A 23890-nucleotide genomic window follows, 5' to 3' on the forward strand; every position below is an offset into this window, starting at 1 on the left:
AGCCTTGGCCAGGTCGATGAAGACGGCTGCACAGTACTGTCTATTATCGATTGCAGTTATAATATCGTTTAGGACCTTGAGCGTAGAGATAGAGAGTCAAAAGATGCAGAAAGGGAGGAGAGGAGGGTTGAGGAGGCAGAATCAGGAGATCGGAGGGAGAAGGATTTAGCAGAGGGAAGAGATGATAGGATGGAAGAGGAGAGAGTAGCGGGAGAGAGAGAGAGCGAAGGTTGCGACGGCATCTGAGTAGTCAGTCATGCTAGCTACAAAAGTGGACTACACATCTCGAATGTTCAGAAAGTGAAGCTTTATGTTGCAAAATTCTCATTGACTAAAATGATATTGTATTTCGCTGCTAGCTACAGTTCTGCTAGATGGTAGTGTTGGCTTGCTAGCAATGGCTGCGGTGTTGACTTTGTTTGAATAACGGCGTCGCTGCGAACGAATGTAGCTGGCTAGCTAACCTCGATATTTTCTCTATATTACACCTTTATCTTTGATACAAAGACAACTTTGTAGCTAGCTAACATTACACTAATCAAATTGTTCCATTGTAATGTAATGTGTATCATTGTACTTGCGGAGCGAAGTACAGCATGAATACACACTCCAACCCCAACCCTGGTCACTGATTATGTCCTACGTAGGGTCGTAATTCGTTGAAGTTAAATAAAAAACAAACAGATGTTGTTTCCTTCCCCGTTTCAGCAGTATACCTGAATCTCCATCAGACACGCTGTCTTCTAACCAGTGATGTTAAAATCTTTCCAGTTTACGTATACAACCTGATTTCCCCCCATCGATATGAGTGATCAAAACTACAGCGTTTTTGGCTCATATGCCGTTCATAACGTGTTAGTTTAAAAAAATAAAAGCCATCTGAATACTATTGTTGCACATGTATGTGAAGATAGTACATTTTAGGTTTTCAATTATTATTGATTTGGGACAGTTCAAAACGGTGTTTTGACATTGGGCTATTTATCCAAAGTTTTTGATAACAGGAAGCAGCGACAGCATCATTTTTTACTTCCCCGGGTCCGGGTCCGGGTCCGGGTCCGGGTCCGGGTCCGGGTCCGGATCCGGGTCCGGGTCGGGGTCCGGGTCCAGCCTCCCATCAACTCGTCGAACAGGTGGAACAGGAAGCCATCATTGCTGTCAAAGCTGTGTGCAGGGCTATAAAAGCGCAAAGTCCTGCAAGGGGACAATTGAAATCTGGTGTACAACCAAACTTATACTGTAGATCTACATAGACATCATGAGAGCCACTGCAGCCGTCCTACTGGTCCACTGTCTCCTGGCCATCAGTCATGGTAAGTTAACCATCATCTGAAGCATGCTTGCTCAACTTGGAATTGATGAAGTTTGCTCCATAATGTCATCCTCCTTTTTCTTGCCGTCCTCTACTCATATGTCTTCGTCTCTATAGCATGGGACTGTCAGGAGGTACTAAACATCAATAATCTGATGCAGATCGACGCAGGACTGGGACAAGTGGTTGCAACGGACACAAGTCAAATCCCCTACTACCTGGTAGCTGATAAATGGATCCGCCTGCCTGGTTCCCTGAAGCATATCACTATAGGACCAGCAGGGATCTGGGGTGTCAACAAGGGAGACTCAATCTACAAGTATGTGGCCGGTAACTGGGTGCAAGCTGCAGGTAAGTAGAGAGCATTGCTCAATATTTATCCAGAGGACACCTACTTTCAGTGGTGGAAAAAGTACTCAATTGTCATACTTGAGTAAAAGTAAAGATACCTTAATAGAAAATGACTCAAGTAAAAGTGAAGGTTACCCAATATAATACTACTTGAGCAAAAGTCTAAAAGTATTTGGTTTTAAATATACGTAAGTATCAAAAGTAAATGGAATTGCTAAAATGTACTTAAGTATCAAAAGTAAAAGTAAAAGTATAAACCATTTCAAAGTCCTTATATTAAGCAAACCAGACGGCACAATTTTCATGTTTTTTATTTGTATTGACGGATAGCCAGGGGCACACTCCAACACTCAGACAATTTTTCAAAGGAAGCATTTTTGTTTAGTGAGTCCGCCAGATCAGAGGCAGTAGGGATGACCAGGGATGTTCTCTTGATAAGCGTGTGAATTGGACAATTTTCCTGACAAAATGTAACAAGTACTTTTGGGTTTCAGGGAAAATGTATGGAATAAAAAGTACATTATTTTCTTTAGTGAAGTAATAGTAAAAGTTTGCCAAAATATAAATAGTAAAGTATAGTACAGATACCCCAAAAAACTACTGAAGTACTTTACACCACTGCCTGATTCATTGTTTTCTTGTCTGTCTTTGTGGTTTTCAGGCCTTCTGAAGCAGGTGGATGCTGGGGGTAACCAGTTTATTGTGGGGGCCAACATGGACGATACTCCATTCTGTCTGACAAGTAGTGCCACAGTTGGCTACAAGGGTCCAGGTTCACCCATTCCATGGACAGGATTGCCAGGAGCTGTGAAGTACTACAGTTGTGGACCCTTTGGGTGCTGGGCAGTCAACAACAATGATGATATCTTCTTAATGAGTGTAAGATCTGGGAAAAAGTGTGAGAACTAGAGTAGAGTAGTAGAGTATGGGGAGTTATTCTAAAACTGTTTAATATTATAACTGTAGAAATGGTCCTAAAACCCTGATTGTATCTGTTTGTTTCCAGCTGAATCAAGACTGCCAAAACAAGGGGTGGAGTCACATTGACGGCAAGCTTTCCATGATTGAGGTGGCAACTGATGGTAGTGTCTTTGGGGTCAACTCTTTGGGTGATGTTTATACCAGGTAAGGTTGATACTTAACTATATGTATAGTGTCCCTCTTTTCCCCCTCAACATTATTAACTTAAAAATGACTTGTAATAATAATCAAATCTAAACTTTTATAATAGACTTATGAAGGAATGTGAAGACAGTGTACTGTAAAATATGTAGAAGTTCGATCTCCTTTAAAGCTACAGTTTGGGATTTTAAATGGCCATCCTGCCACTTGTTTTAGTAAACAGATGAGGGATGGGACAGGAGAAATGTAGCCACTCTCTAATTCATAGATGGATCAATAGATGTAAGGACAGACAGATGAGAACAAAATGATTTTTCATTTAAACATGTTTTGTAAAGCTATACATTGTTTGTTTACAATAGCATTGTTTACAACCAATTGAGTAAAATCTTACATATTTTCTTCTGATGCAGTTGTATTAAGCTCATGAGTCATTTATAAGTTATATTCTTAAACAATCAATGGCTATATACAATTAATAAAGTTTTTTTTATTTTTAATGGATGAGCTTTAAACATGTGAACCCCACCTCTTTCTTCAACACAGAGACGGCATCACAGCCAGTAAATAGGTTAATAAGGTGACACCTAAGAAGGGATACTGGTCTGTAGTTGTTGACATCAGAGGGATCGAGTGTTGGTTTTTTGAGAAGGGGTGCAACTCTCGCTCTCTTGAAGACGGAAGGAACATAGCCAGCGGTCAAGGATGAGTTGATCAGCGAGGTGAGGTAAGGGAGAAGGTCACCGGAGATGGTCTGGAGAAGAGAGGAGGGGATAGGGTCAAGCGGGCAGGTTGTTGGGCGGCCGGCCGTCACAAGTCGCAAGATTTTATCTGGAGAGAGAGGGGAGAAAGAAGTCAAAGCATAGGGTAGGGCAGTGTGAGCAGGACCAGCAGTGTCATTTGACTTAACAAACGAGGATCGGATGTCGTCAACCTTCTTTTCAAAATGGTTGACGAAGTCATCCACAGAGAGGGAGGAGGGGGGGAGGGGGAGGAGGATTCAGCAGGGAGGAGAAGGTGGCAAAGAGCTTCCTAGGGTTAGAGGCAGATGCTTGGAATTTAGAGTGGTAGAAAGTGGCCTTAGCAGCAGAAACAGATGAAGAAAATGTAGAGAGGAGGGAGTGAAAAGATGCCAGGTCTGCAGGGAATCTAGTTTTCCTCCATTTCCTCTCGGCTGCCCGGAGCCCTGTTCTGTGAGCTCGCAATGAGTCATCAAGCCACAGAGCTGGAGGGGAGGACCGAGCCGGCCGGGAGGATAGGGGACATAGAGAGTCAAAGGATGCAGAAAGGGAGGAGAGGAGGGTTGAGGAGGCAGAATCAGGAGATTGGAGGGAGAAGGATTGAGCAGAGGGAAGAGATGATAGGATGGAAGAGGAGAGAGTAGCGGGAGAGAGAGAGCAAGGTTGCGACGGCGCATTACCATCTGAGTAGGGGCAGAGTGAGTAGTGTTGGAGGAGAGCGAGAGAGAAAAGGATACAAAGTAGTGGTCGGAGACATGGAGGGGAGTTGCAGTGAGATTAGTAGAAGAACAGCAAGCCATTATCAGTCTTCTGTAGTAATGGGCACACACCATCTAGGACCCTCAAACTCACCTCTGGACCTCGTAGGGTCAGAGTTTAATACCCCTGATCTAGGATTTATAACTGTAATATATCCATTTGGCATGACAGGTTGACGTTTATTGGGATGAATCTTGTCCCGGAGGCAGAGTGGTTTCCGCTGGATGGGCCAGCTGCAAAGTCAAAATTGGCTACTATTGTAAAAATTCATAAAAAAATAAATATGCTTTTTGGTCTTAAGGTTAGGGTTAGGCATAAGGTTAGTGTGGTTAAGGTTAGGATTAGGTTTAGATGTTATGACTTTGTGGCTGTGCCAGCTAGTGACCACCCTGCAGAGCTGCCTCCAGTACAAGAGCCATCCCAATAAATGCCAACCTGTGTTGATGAGACAGTGATTCCACTAAATCAGGGGTGTCAAACTCATTCCATGGATGGGCCAGTGTCTGCTGGATTTTGGATTTTCCTTTCAATTAAGCCCTAGACAACCAGGTGAGGGGAGTTCCTTACTAATTAGTGACCTTAATTCATCAATCAAGTACAAGGGAGGAGTGAAAACCAGCAGACACTCTGCCCTCCCTGGGATGAGTTTGACATGTGCACTAAATGATCATGCCAAGCTGCATGCTGAAATCGTAGTGAAAACCAACAGAAGAGACAGGAAGGTTTGATAATGCAGGAAAGTGAAGTTCTCTGTCGAGTCCCAAACAACTGGATGTTCTGGTTTTCAGGGGAAATAGAAAGAGCCTGTGATGAGACTGTTGTTTTTGGAGGTTAATAAGGTGACACCTAACATAGCAGGTGTAAATGAAATGCCTGAAACTACTATCGATACCCTACATCAAGGGTGTCAAACTCATTCCACAGTGGGCAGTGTGTCTGCGGATGTTTGCTCCTCCCTTGTACTTGATTAATGAATTAAGGTCACTAATAAGAAACCCCCCTCACCTGGTTATGTAGGTCTTAACTGAAAGTTAAAACCAAAAAACCCACAGACACTCGGCCGTCCATGGAATGAGTTTGACACCCTTAATGTAGGGGATCTATACTGCCCTACCAAGCAATACGCAGAAACCGCTCATAGAGTGAAACTGAGAAGAATTACTTCAAAGTTGTTTTATTGTTCAGCCAAGTGAATTGTAGGCAGATCATCACAATTGGCCCAGCGTTGTCCAGGTTTGGCCGGTGTAGGCCGTCATTGTAAATAAGAATTTGTTCTTAACTGACTTGCCTTGTTTAATAAAGGTAAATAAAAAAAATTGGAGATGTGGTTATGTTGTCTTACTATGAGGTAATTTTTTATTCATATTGACCCTGACCTCTGACATGACCTTTGATCCTACACGGCAGTTACTGCCTTCTTGCTTGGTACACCCACTGGAATACGTTTCCATGACGACTTTAAAAAAATACAAACTTGTGTTAGTATATTTCTTTGTGAATGTCAGTGTCATATAGTTTGATATTTGTATCAGCAAAGAACAATAAATAATACCAAGGTTTACCGTAGTCACTGCAGCCCAAAGCTCTGTGAAACCAAGGTAAACGGCAGTAACTGACGTGAGTGATGCCAATTACTGCCTTTTTCCTTGGTTTCACTTGAACTTTTTTGGAGTTACTGCAAACATGAACCCCCATTTTCTCCATAACACAAGAGGCATGATATTTGTCCACATGATAAAGCATGTATTTAATGTATAAAAAATGCAGTGGTGTAAAGTACTTAAGTAAAAATACTTTTAAGTACTACTTAAGTAGTTTTGAGGTAACTGTACTTTACTTCACTATTTATATTTGACAACTTTTTACTTTTACTCCACTACATTCCTGAAGAAAATAATGTACTTTTTACTCCATAGATTTTACCTGACACCTAAAAGTACTCGTTACATTTAGAATGCTCAAGCAGGACAGAATTATGGCACCCATCAATATAACGCTTTGTCATCCCTACGGCCTCTGACCTCTTAAAACCAGATACTTTTACTCAAGTAGTATTGTACTGGGTAACTTTTACATGAGTCCATTTCTGTTAAGGTATCTTTACTTTTACTCAAGTATGACAATTGAGTACTTTTTCCACTGCTGAAAAAAATCATTTTTTACCAAATGTAACTGTTAAAATTGTCCTAAAAGCCTAATTGAATGTATGTTTGTTTTCAGTATAATAGCTTCAGGCTGCTACTGTCACGTTCGTTGAGTAAATGGTCGGACCAAGGTGCAGCATGGTACACATACATGTTTAATTTATTAAATAAACACTTGACAAAATAACAAACGCAACTGACCGTGAAGTTCTAAACGCTACCAGCAACAAACAGAAACAAGATCCCACAACATAGGTAGGCAAAATGGCTGCCTAAGTATGATCCCCAATCAGAGACAACGATCGACAGCTGCCTCTGATTGGGTACCACACCCGGCCAACATAGAAATACATAAACTAGAATCTATCCCAATCACACCCTGACCTAACCAAACAGAGAATACAGGTGATCTCTAAGGTCAGGGCGTGACAGCTACGTTAGGTTACCGTGTATGAGAGATAGCATGGTGTTGTCTGTAACATTCATTCTCATTCCTTGATTCACACCATGTCATCAATAGAGCCTCCAAGAGGATATTATCATGGTGTGAAGACTTGGGCACTGTCATGTTGCTCACAATGCACATTGGTTTAGCTATTTTTCAGTGAATGCAATCCTTGTCATAGCTCATCATCTCTCATATTACATCAGGATTTTCCATATATTAAGCATTGAGTTTGAAACACATTTTGTGTTATTCAACTATGGAGATTATTTTCTCCAAGGCAACGCTGCAAAACTCCAGTAATTTCCGGTTTTGCAATTTGAAACCCTCTGGTTACTGTTCCGCCTCTCTAACGTCAAGGCTACCTCCACCCCTAATATTCCCCAGGTATTTGTTTTGTTGATTACAAAAAGACTTACGGTATATGTACTATGCACTTCCTCATGAAATAGTTAGACTTTTACTGGCAGGTGATTCAATGTGTCATTTCAATGTTGTGACATTTGTTTGAACTTTATGGTGAAACTGTTCCTTACAGTTGGTGTGACTATTCAAGATGTTTTATACCCTTATAAGGAGGGAGGGACAAAATACTGAGAAACAAGGATGGAAAGGGAGAAAAATATACTTTTGTATATATAATGAATGTGGAATTCCCTTTAAATTACTGGATTTGGCTATTTCAGTGTATAAAATCGAGCACACAGCCATGCAATCCACATAGACAAACATTGGCAGTAGAATGGCATTACTGAACAAGCAACCGCACACAAGCCTAAGATCATCATGCGCAATGCCAAGCGTCACCTGGAGTGGTGTTAAGCTCGCCGCCATTGGACTCTAGAGCATTGGAAACACATTCTCTGGATTGATGAATCACGCTTTACCATCTGGCAGTCTGACTGACGAATCTGGGTTTGGCGGATGCCAGGAGAACATTACCTGCCCGAATGCATAGTGCCAACTGTAAAGTTTGGTGGAGGAGGAATAATGGTCTGGGGCTGTTTCTCCTGGTTTGGGCTAGGCCCCTTAGTTCCAGTGAAGAGAAATCTTAACGCTACGGCATACAATGACATTCTAGACGATTCTGTGCTTCCAACTTTGTGGAAACAGTTTGGGGAAGGCCTCATCCTGTTTCAGCATGACAATGCCCCAGTGCACAAAGCGATTTCCATACAGAAATGGTTTGTCGAGATCGGTGTGGAAGAACTTGACTGGCCTGCACAGAGCCCTGACCTCAACCCCATTGAACACCTTTGAGATTAATTGGAATGCCGACTGCAAGCCAGGCCTATTCGCCCAATATCAGTGCCCGACCTCACTAATGCTCTTGTGGCTGAGTGTAAGCAAGTCCCTGCAGCAATGTTCCAACATCTAGTGGAAAGCGTTCCCAGAAGAGTGGAGGCTGTTATAGCAGCAAAGGTGGGACCAACTCTATATTAATGCCCATGATTTTGGAATGATATGTTCGACGATCATGTGTCCACATACTTTTGGTCATGTAGTGTAAGTGTTTAAAGAATATAACAAATTAAACAAAAAATTACTATGTTATAAATATGAAAATAAAGTTGTCCTCCAAGAAGGGGGTTGGTAGCGGTATACATTTACATTTACGTCATTTAGCAGATGCTCTTATCCAGAGCGACTTACAGTTAGTGAGTGCATACATTATTATTATTATTATTTTATTTTTTTCATACTGGACCCCCGTGGGAATCGAACCCACAACCCTGGCGTTGCAAACACCATGCTCTACCAACTGAGCTACATCCCTGTAAAATGTGTTACACTTAGTCTGGTACAGTGTAAACATTATATGGGTCCTCCTATAACACTTTGGTGCTTAGGAACCTTATCAAACAGCTCTACAAATATGCCACCTGCCAAGTACAGTAGGTGAGAGAGATAAGGTTTTTGAGAGAAATACGCTTTTTGAGAGAAATAAGCGTTTTGTGCGTATGGAACATTTCTGGGATATTTTATTTCAGCTCAAAGAACACGGGACCAACACTTTACACGTTGCATTTATATTTTTGCTCAGTATATATTATTATTGTGTGTCTGTGTGTGGGAGAGGGTGGGGTTATGTCCCCCTCCCGTTAACTTTTCCTTGGAACAAGTTGTTTGTCAAATATAAATAGCTCATTAATAATTATTTTATGGGGGTTGATAGCTTTTTGCAGGGCTATATAAGGGGGAAAAGTCTGTGTTCAACCAAACTGCAAACAAACTTATACTGTAGATCTACAGAGACATCATGAGAGCCACTGCAGCCGTCCTACTGGTCCTCTGTCTCCTGGCCATCAGTCATGGTAAGTTACCATCATCTGAAAAACTATTTTAAAGTCAACTCTACACTAAACTTGAAATTCATCATCCTTTTTGCTGGTGTCCTCTACTCATGTGTCTTTGATCTGGTGTCTCCATAGCATGGGACTGTCAGACTGTAGTGGATATATATAATCTGATGCAGATCGACGCAGGACTGGGACAAGTGGTTGCAACGAACACAAATCAAATCCCCTACTACCTGGTAGGTGATAAATGGATCCGCCTGCCTGGTTCCCTGAAGCATATCACTGTAGGACCAGCAGGGATCTGGGGTGTCAACAGCGGAAACATAATCTACAAGTATGTGGCCGGTAACTGGGAGCAATATGCAAGTAAGTGGAGAGCATTACTCAATTATGAATCCAGAGGACACCTGCTTCTTAGCTTTCCTGATACCATCAGTGTAAATTATTCATGTTCAACATTATGTCATTGTACTGTAAGTCATTTGGCAGTACTCACATATGCATAATCCTTGTTTGCTTGTCTGTCTCTGTCTTTGTGGTCTTCAGTCAATGTGAAGCAGGTGGATGCTGGGGGTGATGAGTTTATTGTTGGGGCCAACATGGACAATACTCCATTCTGTGTGAAAAGTAGTGCCATAGTTGGCATCATGGGACAAGACCCACACTATCATGGGACAAGATTGCCAGGAAGTGTGAAGTACCTCAGTTGTGGACCCTTTGGGTGCTGGGCAGTCAACAACAATGATGAAATCTTCTTAATGAGTGTAAGATCTGGGACAGAGTGTGAGAGCTGGAGTAGAGTGGTAGAGTATAGAGAGTGTCAGTTATTTTAAAACTGTTTCATATAATAACTGTTGAAATTGTCCTAAAACCCTCTGTTTGTTTTCAGAATGTGAACAAAGACACTTGTCAAAACAAGGGGTGGAGTCACATTGACGGCAAGCTTTCCATGATTGAGGTGGCAACTGATGGTAGTGTCTTTGGGGTCAACTCTGATGGCCAAGTTTATACCAGGTAAAGTTGATACTTACATTTGTGTATGGTTCCACCTTTCCCCCCCTCAACATTAGTAACTTTAAAATGACTTGTAATAAGAACTTATAATAATAATGATATAACTTTATGAATAACTCTGACCCTTACTGTACATGCTTTGTGAAGCGATTTATACCCAAATTAAAACAGACGCATAAATCAAATCTGTAAAATATAATCAGATCTAAACTTATAAGACTTATAAAGAAATGTGTGAACAGTTTATGGTACATTTTGAAAAGGTTGGATATCCTTTAAAGCTACCTGTTTGGGATTCAAAAAAACAACTACATGGTCACCCCACCGCTTGTTTTGGTAAACAACTGAGATGTGTAGCTAGAGAAATGTAACCACTCTTAAATTCATAGATGGTTCTATGGATGCAAGGACAGATCATCCATGAGAAAAAAAAAACATACATTGTTCATTGAAATAACATTGTTTACAAACAATTGAGTAAAGCTTATATTTTGGCTTCTGATGTGATTGTATTAAGCTCAAGAGTCCTACATTATATTGTTCAATAATCAATAGCTATATACAATTAATAAAGTCTGAAGATGTATGTACTTTTTTAAAAAATGATACGATTTAAATGCGAACCTCACCTCTTTATTCAACATAGAGACGGCATCACAGCCAGTAAACCAGAGGGCACTGGATGGAGCATTGTCCCAATGTACATGCCAATGACGCACGTGACCTATGACCTGGGCCGTCTTTGGGTCGTCTCCAAGTCTGGCTTCACCATGGTGTGCAAACGTTAGCCTCTCCTCTGCATCTGAAGGCCGTTCAGGATCTGACAGGTTCACTTGTTAACTCATTGATCTCTCTTTCTGGAGCAGCCTTCTGCTTGACAATTATTGATTAACACTTCAATAGAGCTTTTCCATAGATGCTATTTGATCGTAGTGTAAACTTGGGCACGGTGATGTTGCTCAAAATCCACATGGGTTTTGCTGTGCTTCAGAGGTCATCAATAGGGTTGGATGGAATCCTTGTCATTATCTCATTATATAATCATTTCCCGCGGATAAAGCATTCAGTTGAAACTAATTTCAGCGTTTTTTTTATCATATTGAACAGGGGGATTTAAGGTTGCCCTGCAAAGATCCAGTGAGACTTGAGAGATCTGTTTTGTGAATCTTCTTACTATGAATGTTAGATACGATTAAAGTACTACAGTGTTCATGAACTGGTAAACCTTTAGTTCCCTGATGCATAGTTTGATTGACAGGTGCCCTATTGTTGTAGTCTCACAGGGACATATTTGTTATGTTGATTTAAATAAAGCCTTTGACAACACCTTTTACAGTGTGCTCTGTTAATAATAATATAATAATATGCCATTTAGCAGATGCTTTTATCCAAAGCGACTTACAGTCATGTGTGCATACATTTTTACGTATCGGTGGTCCCGGGGATCGAACCCACTACCCTGGAGTTACAAGCGCCATGCTCTACCAATTGAGCTACAGAGGACCACATCTTTGTTAAAGATGGTTAACTACCCACTACTCACTACACTACTCTGAGGGAAATGTGTAATTTAATATTAACAAATGACTAGTTGCCTAGAATGTAAGCATATTGTGGAAACTCTTTGTAGACCATATTTATCTGCAAATATCCTGACTAATTCCCCCCCCAGTACTGAACATGCATTAACATGCATCAGACAGGGACACCTGCATAGAACTTCACGAACGCTAAAGGAACAATCTGGAAGATTTCCTGCTGTTCAATGGCCATTTAATATACCAGAGTTATAAAGCCTACTCTTAGAAAATAAGTGCTATCTAGAGACTTAAAAGTGTTCTTCGGCTGTCCCCATAGGATAACCTTTTGAATAACCCTTTTTGGTTCCAGGTAGAACCCTATTGTGTTCCAGGTAGAACCCGTTCCTCATAGGGTTCTACGTGGAACCCAAAAGGTTTATACGTGGAACCAAAAAGGGCTCTTTCTAAGCATGTAGAGGGCACACATCTATCATTTTCATGGATCGTTTCAGTGACAGCATGGGCAGCTACATGGAAGGCTATCTCCCCATAGTTCATTTTCTTATTTTGACACCAAAGCCATATGAGTAGAGCTCACAGACAAAGACACATAAACAAAGTACAAAGAGACAAAGACCTGAGTAGAGTACACCGACAACAAGGAGGAGGAAATTATGTAGCCAACCTGATGATTAACTCCAAGTTGAGCAGGCATGCTTCAGATGATGGTTAATTTACCATGTCTGATGGCCAGGAGACAGAGGACCAGCAGGACGGCTGCAGTGGCTCTCATGATGTCTCTGTAGATCTACAGTATAAGTTTGGTTGTACAATTATCCCCTTGAATGACTTTGAGCTTTATAGCACTGCACACAGCTTTGACTTATGGCTTCCTGTTCCACCTGTTCAATGAAGAGTTGATGGTATCCGGGAGAGAGGAGGGTTGTGTAAATGTCACCTGGTGATGAAGTGCTTTTTTCTTCTCACTTTTGCTGTGTTAACATTTTCTGAATACGTTTGCTCTGTTAACATTTTGAAATACAGTGCCTATAGAAAGTCTACACCCCACTTGGATTTTTTCACATTTTATTGTTTTACAAAGTGGGTTTAAAGTGATTAAAAATACTTTGAAATGTAAAAGTAGAAAAAAATATATATCTATAATTAATTAAAACATAAAACACTAATTTACCTTGATTAGGTAGGTATCCAACCCATGTTAGAAACACATTTACAGCTGTGAATCGTTCTGGGTAAGTCTCACAAAAGTTGTACATACCTGGATTGTGCAATATTTGCCCATTATTCTTTAAAAAATTATTCAGGCTCTGTCAAGGTGTTGGGGATCATGGCTTGTCAGCAGTTTTTGTTATGTGGGCAGCTTGTCTCTCCCTTTTCTGTTTCCCTTCCTCCTTGTTTTGTCCCCTCTTTGTCTGTTGTATCTGTATGTGTGTTTGTCCTCATTATGTTGGTGCGTCTGCCGGTGTGTGTCTGGAGTGGATCGGGGGGCGTGCTCAGGATCTGCCTCTCCTGTGCAGCTGTGGGTTGTTTCCAGTGATTCCTGCCTACGCAGCTGCATCCTATTCTCTCATCAACCTGCACTACTAATTCCTGGGCATGGCTCTCCACCGGCGCCAGATCGTTGTTCTTACTAGAACGGTAACTTGGCTCACCAGTAGAGTTAAATTGTCTTTGTCTTCAGCCTGGCTCTTTACTCTCCTTAACCTGTCGTTTGTTTTGTCTTCAGTTCAGACATACCTCCCAACCTGCCTGCCTGCCTTCCTGCCTGCCTGCCTGCCTGCCTGCCTCAGCCACTCCTTCCTCCGGAGCCGACTAGCCCACTCTGTTCCTTTTCTTCAGTTGTTTTTCGACTAAGACAAATTGAACTTTTATTAAAATAATTTTTGTTTCTTCCACTCCCTTAGTCGTGTTTTGTTTCTCTGAGTGCTGGGTTTAACCATAGCTTAACAGAACAATCTGGCCATGGACCCAACAGAGAAACAGCACGGGGAAAACAAAGACAGCTTCCAACAAGCTATCCAGGCTCAAGGAACGTTGCTAGGATAGCATGACCAATTGATTCGGACTCTTTTGGAAAATAATCATCAACTGCTGAACCAGGTGACTCCGTTAACAACACAAGTCTCTAAATTGTCTGTTATCAGTTCTCCATCTCTCTCTGACCCCCAGTTTGATGCACCCCAAGTTGTTTCCTCTGACATTATGCAGGCTTCGTTCCATCGGGAACCCCCTGTCACATCGCCTGAACCGTTCAATGGAGAATTGGACAAGTGCCGGGGATTTTTGCTTCAGTGTGACTTGATTTTTCGGCAGAGACCACTGTCGTTTTCTACTGATTCCTCTAAGGTACATTATGTTCTGGGGCTGTTAAGAGGGAGAGCTCTGGTTTGGGCTGAGGCTGTGTGCTCAAATCAAACTTTGACTGGATTGACTTTTGCTGATTTTTCTGCTAAATTGAAGACTGTTTTTGACCATCCTGACCATGTGGGTAATTCCTCCAAGAGACTTTTTAATTTGAGGCAGGGTTCTAACAGTGTGGCTGAGTACTCTATTGAGTTCTGGACTTTGGCAGCGGACTCCAAGTGGAACAATGTGGCACTTCAAGGAGCATTTCTAAACGGTTTGAATGAAGCCATTAAGGATGAACTGGCTGCTCGTGATGAGCCACATGATTTACATTCTCTCGTTTCCCTGTCCATTAAGCTAGACAACCGGTTGCGGGAGAGGCGTCGGGAGAGAGGCGGTCGGCCACATCTAGGAGGACGAGTTCCCCAGCCTTCAACCACTCGAGTCTTGCCTCCCCGGAGCCGGCAGCTTCTTGTTCCTGATCCCATCCCGAGCACAGAGGAGGAACCAATGCAAGTGGGTCGAGCTCGACTACCTCCAGCAGAGCGGCAACGGCGCCTCCAGGCGGGTGAGTGCCTGTACTGTGGAGACGCCACACACATTCTGGCTACATGTCCTAAGCGACCAAAAGACAAGGCTCGCTCGTAACGGTGGGTCTACTTGCGAGCCCAGAGTTAGATCCTGAACCCATCATTCCCCGATTACAAGTACCTGTAACCTTACGTTTCCAGAGTCATTCCCTACCACTCTCAGCTCTCATAGACTCAGGTGCAGAAGACAACTTTATTAGCCACCAGTTCGTTACACAAGCTCGTATCCCCGTGGAGCCACTACCTACCCCCATTCGAGTCACAGCCCTTGATGGGCGCCTCCTCGCGGAGATAACTCATCAAACCACCCCCGTTTCCCTAGTGATTTCTGGCAATCATTGTGAAAGCATTCAGTTAAGAGTTATGTCTGACTCAGCTACCCCCCTAATCCTTGGCTTCCCCTGGTTGGCTCTTCACAACCCACAAATTGATTGGACACGTCACACCATTCTTAGTTGGAGCACTAACTGCCATTCAGAGTGCCTTAGGTCAGCGGTTCCCCCCACTAAGTGTAACCCAACTCATCCCTCAGCTCCTCCCGATCTGTCATCTGTCCCCAAAGAATACCATGACTTAGCTGAGGTTTTCAGTAAGGACAAGGCTCTGTCTCTACCACCACATAGGCCTTATGATTGCCCTATTGAACTGCTTCCTGGTGCTCCCTTGCCCTCAAGTCGCTTATACAATCTGTCCCGACCGGAAAGAGAGGCAATGGAGCAGTATATTGGTGATTCTCTGGCCTCGGGCATAATCCGTCTCTCGTCGTCTCCTTTGGGTGCAGGTTTCTTTTTCGTTGAAAAGAAAGACAAGTCGTTACGCCCCTGTATCAATTTCAGGGGTTTAAACAAGATAACTATTAAAAACAAGTATCCCCTTCCACTCATCAACTCAGCTTTTGAACCTCTGCATGGCGCCACAGTTTTCTCCAAGCTCGACCTCAGGAACGCTTATCACCTTGTCAGAATCCGAAAGGGAGATGAGTGGAAAACCGCTTTCAACACTCCACTGGGGCATTTTGAGTATTTGGTCATGCCCTTTGGGCTCTCAAACGCCCCTGCTGTATTCCAAGCCATGGTGAACGATGTTCTTAGGGATTTTTTTAACCGTTTTGTCTTTCTATACCTGGATGATATTCTTGTTTTTTCCAAGTCACCCGAGGAGCATGAGTCACATGTCCGTCAAGTCCTTCAACGGCTCTTGGAGAATAAGCTGTACGTCAAAGCAGAAAAGTGTGAGTTCCACAAACAGTCTACATCATTCCTTGGTTTCATCATTGAGAGCGGGCAGGTGAAGGCGGACCCCGAGAAGATCCGGGCAGTGACGGAATGGCCCACACCCACCACCCGTAAGCAACTTCAACGATTTTTGGGCTTTGCTAACTTCTACCGTAGATTCATTAAGGGTTTTAGTAAAGTGGTGGCACCCCTTACTAGACTCACATCCCCAAAAGTCCCTTTTCTGTGGTCCCCTGAGGCGGAGCAGGCGGTAGGGGTTTTGAAGGAACTGTTTTCCACCTCCCCCGTGTTGATACACCCCAATACCTCTCTGCAGTTTATTGTGGAGGTGGACGCGTCTGACTCAGGTGTGGGAGCAGTCCTCTCCCAGCGCTCCCCCACTGACCAAAAGCTTCACCCCTGTGCATTTTTCTCCAAGAAATTGTCACCCACAGAACGGAATTACGACGTTGGAAACCGGGAACTGCTGGCGGTCAAGCTAGCACTGGAAGAATGGCGGCACTGGCTGGATGGAGCTGAACTGCCGTTTGTGGTCTGGACAGACCACAAAAACTTGGCTTACATCCAAGCCACTAAGAGACTCAACTCACGCCAAGCCAGATGGGCCCTGTTTTTTAGTAGGTTTAACTTTATTCTAACATACAGACCGGGGTCAAGAAATGTTAAACCAGATGCTTTGTCCCGCCAGTTTGCTGACCCTTCGGAGACCAGCGAGCCTGAGGCAGTCCTACCTTCCTCATGCGTCGTGGCGGCAGTACAGTGGGAGATCGAGTCTCTTGTGAAGACTGCACTTGCTACGGACCCGGGACCGGGTGATGGACCTCCCAACCTACTCTTTGTTCCCGAGACGGTCCGGTCTCAGGTGTTGCAGTGGATTCACACCTCCCGTTTTGCTGGTCACCCTGGGATGAGACGCACGTTGACGCTGCTTAAGAGACATTTTTGGTGGCCTTCAATGGAAACTGACGTTCGGGCTTTTGTGGCAGCCTGTTCAACCTGTGCTCGGGGCAAAGCCTCCCATCAGTCCCCTTCGGGGCTGCTGCTACCCCTCCCAGTTCCCAGCCATCCCTGGTCCCACATAGCCATGGATTTTGTCACCGGCCTACCCAAGTCTGAAGGTAATGATACTATACTTACCATTGTGGACAGATTCTCTAAATCTGTTCACAAAAAAGCATTACCGTCTGCCAGTGAGACAGCGGACCTCCTAGTCCAACATGTATTCCGTCCCCATGGAATACCTGTGGACATCGTATCTGATAGAGGCCCACAGTTTACTTCCCGTGTTTGGAAGGTTTTCTGTTCTGCTTTGGGTGCTTCCGTTAGTCTGTCCTCAGGGTTTCATCCCCAGACCAACGGTCAAACAGAAAGAGCCAATCAAGACCTCGAAGCAACCCTTCGTTGTGTGGCTGCTCAACATCCATCATCCTGGGCCAAACATCTGCCTTGGATAGAGTATGCCCACAACTCCCTCACCACCTCTGCCATCGGCCTTTCACCCTTCGAAGTAACCATGGGTTATCAACCCCCTCTGTTTCCTGCTCAGGAGAAGGAATTGGCTGTTCCTTCGGTTCAGGAGAACCTCCGCCGCTGCCAGAGAGTGTGGAGCGATGCTCGGGGAAGCGTTGCTTCGGACCACCGACAGGAACAAGACGACAGCGGATAGGAGCAGGACTCCTGCACCTGTGTTTCGTCCTGGTCAAGAAGTTTGGCTGTAATCAAAGAACGTACCTCTTCGTACCAAATCACGCAAGCTGTCTCCTCGGTACCTGGGTCCGTTTGTGGTGGAGTCCATCGTTAACCCCGCTGCGGTTCGTTTGAAGTTGCCTTCAGCCATGAAGATACACCCTACTTTCCACGTCTCCCAACTGAAACCTGTGTCCTCCAGCCTTTTGTGTCCGCCGGCAGATCCACCTCCACCTGTTCGCCTCATTGACGACCATCCGGCCTACACCGTCAGTAGGCTCCTGGACTCTCGGAGGCGGGGTAGGGGTCTCCAATACCTAGTCGATTGGGAAGGTTATGGACCAGAGGAGAGGTCTTGGGTCCCTAAACGTTTTGTGTTGGATCCTCAGCTGATCACGGACTTCCATCACGACAACCCTGACAGGCCTGGTGGGTCGCCAGGTGGCGACCATTGGGGGGGGGGGGGGTACTGTTATGTGGGCAGCTTGTCTCTCCCTTTTCTGTTTCCCTTCCTCCTTGTTTTGTCCCCTCTTTGTCTGTTGTATCTGTATGTGTGTTTGTCCTCATTATGTTGGTGCGTCTGCCGGTGTGTGTCTGGAGTGGATCGGGGGGCGTGCTCAGGATCTGCCTCTCCTGTGCAGCTGCGGGTTGTTTCCAGTGATTCCTGCCTACGCAGCTGCATCCTATTCTCTCATCAACCTGCACTACTAATTCCTGGGCATGGCTCTCCACTGGCGCCAGATCGTTGTTCTTACTAGAGCGGTAACTTGGCTCACCAGTAGAGTTAAATTGTCTTTGTCTTCAGCCTGGCTCTTTACTCTCCTTAACCTGTCATTTTGTCTTCAGTTCAGACATACCTCCCTGCCTGCCTTCCTGCCTGCCTGCCTGCCTCAGCCTCTCCTTCCTCCGGAGCCGACTAGCCCACTCTGTTCCTTTTCTTCAGTTGTTTTTGGACTAAGACAAATTGAACTTTTATTAAAATAATTTTTGTTTCTTCCACTCCCTTAGTCGTGTTTTGTTTCTCTGAGTGCTGGGTTTAACCATAGCTTAACAGTTTTCAAGTCTTGCCATAGATTTTCAGCAGATTTCAGTCAAAACTCTAACTTGGCCGCTCAGGATCATCAGCTATGTTCTTGGTAAGCAACTCCAGTGTAGATTTGGCTTTGTGTTGTAGGTTACTTTCCTGCTGAAAGGTGAATTCCTCTCCTGTTATTTCCTGTGCTCATCTCCATCCCATTTCTTTTCATCCTGAAAAACAGTTTTTGCCGATGTCAAGCATACCCATACCATGATGCAGCGACCACCATGCTTGAAAATAGCGGAGCAATTTACTCAGCAATGTGTTGTGTTGGATTTGCTCCAAACATAAGGATTTGCATTTAGGCCAAAAAGTTTATTCCTTCGCCGTGTTTTTGCAGTTTTACTTTAGTGCATTGTTGCATACATATGCATGTTCCATTAAAGATCCATTAATGTGTGGAGAATCAAGATCACCAGTGGGCTGGAGTTTATTTTGTATTTAATTGAGTATACCATTTTTCTCCATGCACCTGGTATTATGAAAAGTGTGAGAGTTACACTTTTTTCAATTGGCAGACACACTTTACCAGGAGATGGAAAAAGCAGATTCGTATAGAACTCTAATCGTGAGTCAAAAAACACGTCAGCCAAGATAAATAAGGAAACACTTGAAGACAGCCTTGGAACGCCTTTGTTTTCTCAAGGTGTTGTTCCTTCTGACCATGCACGGTAGCGGCACTCTTGACAGCCATGTTAACTTCAAGAAAGTTAATTTAACTGGGAAAAATCCTTGACACCCCACCCTCCTAGATGACCTGTGACTAGACACAGTGTTTCCCAAAGACCCCAAGGGGTGCACGTTTTGGTTTTTGACCTAGCACTACACAGGTAAATTTAAAAAATCAAAGCTTAATGACTAGTTCATTATTTGAATCAGCTGTGTAGTGGTAGGGCAAAAACCAAAACGTGCACCCCTTGGGTTCCCCAGGACCGGGTTTGGGAAACGCTGGACTAAAGGCTATAATGCATGGGTAGACAACCCAGGTCCTGGAGTGCCGCAGGTACTTCATGTTTTTGATTTAACTGACATGGAAGACCAGGGGACTCATTTATCGACAGTGCGTAGGCACAAATATGTGCATAAACCATGCGTGGGATCATTTCCATGCAGTGTGAGATTTATCAACATGAATGTTTCCTTGAGAGGGTGTGCAAATTTACACATGACCATGCATACGCACAGTGCCAACTGGTGGGATAAGGGAACTGCTTGTCAAGCGTAGAATGGGGAAAATATATGCTGAAAATGTGTGACATTGTGACTAATATTAAATCATTTTTCAATTTAATTGTATTTCCATTTTGAATTAATGCAACACATCTTGACAGGTTACATATAATTTGACCACATCAGTGCATTTGTTACGATAATAATCCATATAAAGTACAGTAATTTGTTAAATTAGGCAGGTGTGAAAGTGAAACCATTGTTGAGATAATGGGAAATCCAATGAGAGATAGCTGATCTGCTCTGTTGGTAGGTTTGGCACCTTTTGCATTTGGCAGAGAGTGCGTTTTTATAGACAGGTGGGACTTTTTTATATCAGAAAGTACAGATTGGTTCATCAGATTCCGTTTCCCAACTGTCCAACTGTCCAACTGTCGCCTGCCATATAGCCACCTGCTGCTCCACCAACAGCACCATGCCAGCCAGGATGCCTGCATGCCCCAGGTGCCCTTGTTTTTTTAACAATGCCCGGTACAGACAGGGATGACGGAGAGGGTAGCGGTTGTTCTGGCTCAGGTTCAAGGAGTCATGCCATTCCACTGATGCCCCGGAGACGGTTCCTTAGCCGCTGAAGATCCTCCTCTGTGTTCTCTCGGGACACAGGGTTGTAGTCTTCGGCCGGGTACATGTCCTCCACTGACTGCACCTGGTTTGGCACGGCTGGCTTCTTCCACTCACATTCCACATCCGTACGGCCGATACCACATCCGTAAGGCCGATACCACATCCGTACGGCCGATACCACATCCGTAAGGCCGATACCGCATCTGTAAGGCCGATACCACATCTGTACGGCCGATACCACATCTGTAAGGCCGATACCACATCTGTACAGTCGATATTGGGAACTGGTAAAATAGGCTGCATGGCTAAACTCATGAGCTCCAAGGAGGCATTTGCATGTGGTAGAGAGAATCCCCTAGTCACCTATAGAGACCTGCCAAGAGGAAGGATGTCAAGTGCCACATGCGTTTCAATGCATTACTTTGAACACCTTGAAAGGCATTTGTTGTAATAAATATGCTATATAAATAAAGTTTGATTTGATTTATGATATTACAGCTGTAGAATATTTAATACTGTAATTTTCACATGAGGACAAGTACAGTTTTTCTATAAACTTTTAATTGATAACTTGGGATTTTATTATTTGACATATCAATCATATAGTGGGAAGGATCCTATAAATCAAGACTGTGTGAATGCATTTACCACTCTGAATAAATAATTACTGTGCCTTTGAAGATTTGTCTCTGGTCATGAAACTACAATACATGCTGGATATCTAAACAAAGTCAACTCTGAATGTCAATAGATTTTTAGATTCATTCTCATCAATGACAACATTCTAGTACTGAGTTATTACATTTTAGTCATTTAGCAGACACTCTTATCCAGAGTGACTTACAGTTAGTGAGTGCATACATTTTTTAATACTGGCCCCCCGTGGGATACGAACCCACAACACTGGTGTTGCAAGCGCGAGTAAATTGCTCCTCACTATAGCTGCACTTCTCCACATGGCCAGACATCTAGTGGCTTCTCCCCTTTTAATGCTCTGATGCTCATCCTTGAAAAATGTCATAAGGTCTGAAATAGACAGCAAAGTTGACATACTGTACAAACAATTATTTAGGCTAAGTAAACCAAAATAATTGTTTTATCTACTGCTCTGCTAACTAACTAGCTAAAGTGTAGTCAGTGGCTAGCTAAGACAGAGAAAGGGGACGGAAGAAGTTCAACAATTTATTCAATTCATTTCAATACAGAACACTTGTCTCAAAATAATTTGAAACGATAATTAGCAACAGAGAAGACCTCAGTATGACTACAAATTCCTGCAAGGAAGCTCCTGCACGTCATCTATAGCCGACATCGTCAGCTACTGTTCACCAGCGCAGTCAGAGACCTGTGCCCAATCCGTGATGATTGGTCTCTGATTGCACTGGTCTCTGATTACTCTGGTTGACCACTAGGTTTTATGATGCGTCCACTCTGCCGGACTATAACACTGTGTTGCATAGCAACCTTATCAAACAGCTCTACAAATGTGACTGACCGGCTCGATTCTGTCTTATGTAGCAACATTTAAAAGGGTGTTTTTTTCCATTGGATAAAAGTAGAGACTCAGAGCTACACTACAGTTGAGGAACAATGGGAAAGTAATTCTGCTTTGAGAGTTGATAAACTTGTAAACTCACTTTTGAGAAATTTTCCCTTGAATGTTTTTGTAAAGCTACTGGAGAACTCTTCTTTGCTTTGTCTACACCCATTTAGCATCGTTCACACCATCTTAAGCCACCCATCTGTTTAAGGATTCACATGTGTCGTGACGTGACTTACTTTAATGTATGACTGTTATTTATTGAATCACCTAACTATGTTTAATTGTCACTCGATTAAATGAATAATGTAACAATTAACTCATTAGGAATTTGGGGCACCACGGAAGAAGTTGTTTAACGAGTTACCATCTCCCAAATTAAACTCTTAGAAGATATATATTTACATTACATTTTAGTCATTTAGCAGACGCTCTTATCCAGAGCGACTTACAGTTAGTGAATACATATTTTTTTTATACTGGCCCCCCGTGGGAATCGAACCCACAACCCTGGCGTTGCAAACGCCATGCTCTATCAACTGAGCTACATCCCTGCCGGCCATTCCCTCCCCTACCCTGGACGACGCTGGGCCAATTGTGCGCTGCCCATGAGTCTCCCGGTCGCGGCCGGCGGCGACAGAGCCTGGATTCGAACCAGGATCTCTAGTGGCACAGTTAGCACTGCGATGCAGTGCCTTAGACCACTGCGCCACTCAGGAGTATTGTTTTATATCGATAACAGTCACTTATTAAATAATTACCTCTTATCAGTCTCATTCTGAACGTCGCATAATCCATGAACCTGCAAGAACCCTAACCTTATTGATGAATCAGCAATACACAAATTGGCTTAATTATTTATTTACTAACTAAATAATAGCACAATACAAACACACATAGGTTATTGATTACTAACGTAATACATTGAAAACAGGTCCCTAGTGGACTGGACTAACATTGAATGCTTGGGTAGTGGAGGGGTCAGAATGGAAGGGAGAGACAGAGATTCAAACTTTGGAAACTACGCTCACAGTAATCATCCCAGAAATGTTCGATACGCACAAAAAGCTTATTTCTCTCAAATGTTATGCACACATTTGTTTACATCCCTGTTAGTGAGCAGGTGTATGTCACAGGTGTGGCATATCAAGAAGCTGATTAAACAGCATGATTTTACACAGGTAAACCTTGTGCTAGGGACAATAAAAGGCCACTCTAAAATGTGCAGTTTTGTCACAAACACAATGCCACAGATGTCTCACGTTTTGAGGGAGTGTGCAATTGGCATGCTGACATTTGACATTTTAGTCATTTAGCAGACGCTCTTATCCAGAGCGACTTACAGTTAGTGAGTGCATACATTTTCATACTGGCCCCCCGTGGGAAACGTACACACAACCCTGGCGTTACAAGCACCATGCTCTACCAACTGAGCTACAGGGGACTGACCACAGAAATGTCCACCAGAGCTGTTGCCAGATAATTGAATGTTCATTTCTCTACCATATGCCGCCTCCAACGTTGTTTTAGAGAATTTGGCAGGACGTCCAACCGGCCTCACAACCACAGACCACGTGTATGGCGTTGTGTGCGCGAGTTGCTGTTGTCAACATTGTGAACAGTTGGTTTGCTGTTGTCAACATTGTGAACAAACTGCCCCATGTTGGCATGGGGTTCTGGTATGGGCAGGCATAAGCTACGGACAACTAATACAATTGCATTTCATCAATGGCAATTTCTATGCACAGACTTATCATGACGAGATCCTGAGGCCCATTGACGTGCCATTCATCCGCCCCCATCACCTCATGTTTCAGCATGATAATGCACTGCCCCACGTCGCAAAGATCTGTACACAATTCCTGGAAGCTGAACATTTCCCAGTTCTTCCAC

At 43.5% G+C, this 23890-nt stretch overlaps 1 protein-coding gene and 4 long non-coding RNA genes across 7 annotated transcripts in view; 2 read left to right on the top strand and 3 right to left on the bottom strand.

Moving 5' to 3' along the window:
- LOC311140602 overlaps positions 1–23890 on the bottom strand; it is a 252498-nt gene that overhangs the window by 32962 nt on the left and 195646 nt on the right. The gene's annotated exons all lie outside the window — the stretch shown is intronic.
- Positions 1244–11513, top strand: LOC311140596 (fish-egg lectin-like). 3 transcript variants are annotated; one of them, XM_084175724.1, is made up of 5 exons: positions 1244–1313; positions 1430–1663; positions 2325–2542; positions 2670–2788; positions 10834–11513. In XM_084175724.1, exons 1-5 carry the CDS (start codon positions 1259–1261, stop codon positions 10973–10975), a joined length of 768 nt encoding a protein of 255 aa, XP_084031850.1. In that variant the 5' UTR covers positions 1244–1258; the 3' UTR covers positions 10976–11513. The 3 variants fall into 3 exon arrangements, with proteins under 3 accessions (XP_084031850.1, XP_084031848.1, XP_084031849.1); XM_084175722.1 differs by lacking the exon at positions 2670–2788 and adding an exon at positions 10063–10187; XM_084175723.1 differs by lacking the exons at positions 1244–1313; positions 1430–1663; positions 2325–2542; positions 2670–2788 and adding exons at positions 9070–9188; positions 9306–9539; positions 9720–9937; positions 10063–10187.
- On the bottom strand, positions 1568–9612 carry LOC311140604. The gene is made up of 2 exons (XR_014614164.1): positions 9581–9612; positions 1568–1703 (listed from the first exon to the last, which is right to left on the bottom strand). It is a non-coding gene; the product is annotated as an uncharacterized lncRNA (long non-coding RNA).
- LOC311140603 lies at positions 11143–13068 on the bottom strand. Its single transcript, XR_014614163.1, has 2 exons — positions 12900–13068; positions 11143–12609 (listed from the first exon to the last, which is right to left on the bottom strand). It is a non-coding gene; the product is annotated as an uncharacterized lncRNA (long non-coding RNA).
- Positions 18637–19078, top strand: LOC311139713. Its single transcript, XR_014614103.1, has 2 exons — positions 18637–18721; positions 18845–19078. It is a non-coding gene; the product is annotated as an uncharacterized lncRNA (long non-coding RNA).

The sequence above is a fragment of the Coregonus lavaretus genome, assembly GCF_964263955.1.
Source record: "Coregonus lavaretus genome assembly, chromosome: 13".
Taxonomy (NCBI): domain Eukaryota; kingdom Metazoa; phylum Chordata; class Actinopteri; order Salmoniformes; family Salmonidae; genus Coregonus; species Coregonus lavaretus.